Source organism: Suricata suricatta, chromosome 16 (assembly GCF_006229205.1).
Source record: "Suricata suricatta isolate VVHF042 chromosome 16, meerkat_22Aug2017_6uvM2_HiC, whole genome shotgun sequence".
NCBI lineage: Eukaryota > Metazoa > Chordata > Mammalia > Carnivora > Herpestidae > Suricata > Suricata suricatta.
This window is the reverse complement of record NC_043715.1, coordinates 46,241,534-46,242,538: the sequence shown is the minus strand read 5'-3', so window position 1 is coordinate 46,242,538 and position 1,005 is coordinate 46,241,534. Positions and strand designations below refer to the sequence as shown.

Genomic DNA, 1,005 nt, shown 5'->3' with positions numbered 1-1,005 from the left:
CACCTCTGGTCTGGATGGAAGAGGAGGCCATCCAAAGGGAAAGACCCCAGAAGGGCCCTGAGAGCCCTGAGGGGAGTGGGCTTGGCTGAAGCCCTCTCTCCCTGCAGGAGCAGAACAACCCCGCCACAGAGTTCTTCCTGAAGAACCTGGTGCTGACCACACTGAACCTCTTCTTTGCGGGCACTGAGACGGTCAGCACAACCCTGCGGTATGGCTTCCTGCTGCTCATGAAGCACCCAGATGTGGAGGGTAAGGATGGGGGCTGGGCGGGGCAACGAAGTGGCAGCCACAGGCCCTCAAACTTCCTCTGAGCCCACTGCAACATCTCCACCTCTCCCAGATCCCTGTAACTTCAGATGTACCCTGTTATCCAGAGACTAAGTGATATTAGCACCAGCTGAGTCTCACTAGGCGTTTAAGTATTGAAAATACCTGAACTGATTGGTAATAGCTCCCATGCTGGGTCAAACGAACATCCACTGCCTGCTCTCCAAAGAGTTCCCAGACTCCTCCCTTACGCCTCCTCGTGATTCTGGCAGGACCAGGTGAACAGGATGCAGCACCAACAACACATGTGGCCAACATCTGTTTTGAGTGGTCTAAGTCCATGTCACACATGGACATACACACTTGGACTATCATCACTGCCCTGAGACCCCAGATACCTAAATACCTTCCCTCTCCTCCACAGCCAAAATCCATGAGGAGATTGACCGGGTGATTGGCAAGAACCGGCAGCCCAAATTTGAGGACCGGGCCAAGATGCCCTACACAGAGGCGGTGATCCATGAGATCCAAAGATTTGGAGACATGATCCCCATGGGACTGGCCCGCAGAGTCACCAAGGACACCAAGTTTCGGGAGTTCCTCCTCCCCAAGGTGCCTTCCAGTCCCACCTTGGGGGACCACCAACCTGCTCTCTGTGACCCAGCACCCCGTTCCCTTAGCAACTTCCCAGCCCTGCCCCATTGCTCCAATCAGACACTTCCCAACCACCATGTCCCT

The 1,005-nt window shown here is 55.1% G+C and overlaps 1 protein-coding gene across 1 annotated transcript in view; it reads left to right on the top strand.

The window, feature by feature from the left end:
• LOC115279789 (cytochrome P450 2A13) overlaps positions 1-1,005 on the top strand; it is a 23,489-nt gene that overhangs the window by 11,239 nt on the left and 11,245 nt on the right. The window contains exons 6-7 of the mRNA XM_029924295.1: positions 108-249; positions 692-999. Of these exons, the coding sequence (XP_029780155.1) occupies positions 108-249; positions 692-999 (450 nt within the window). The remainder of the gene's footprint in view (positions 1-107; positions 250-691; positions 1,000-1,005) is intronic.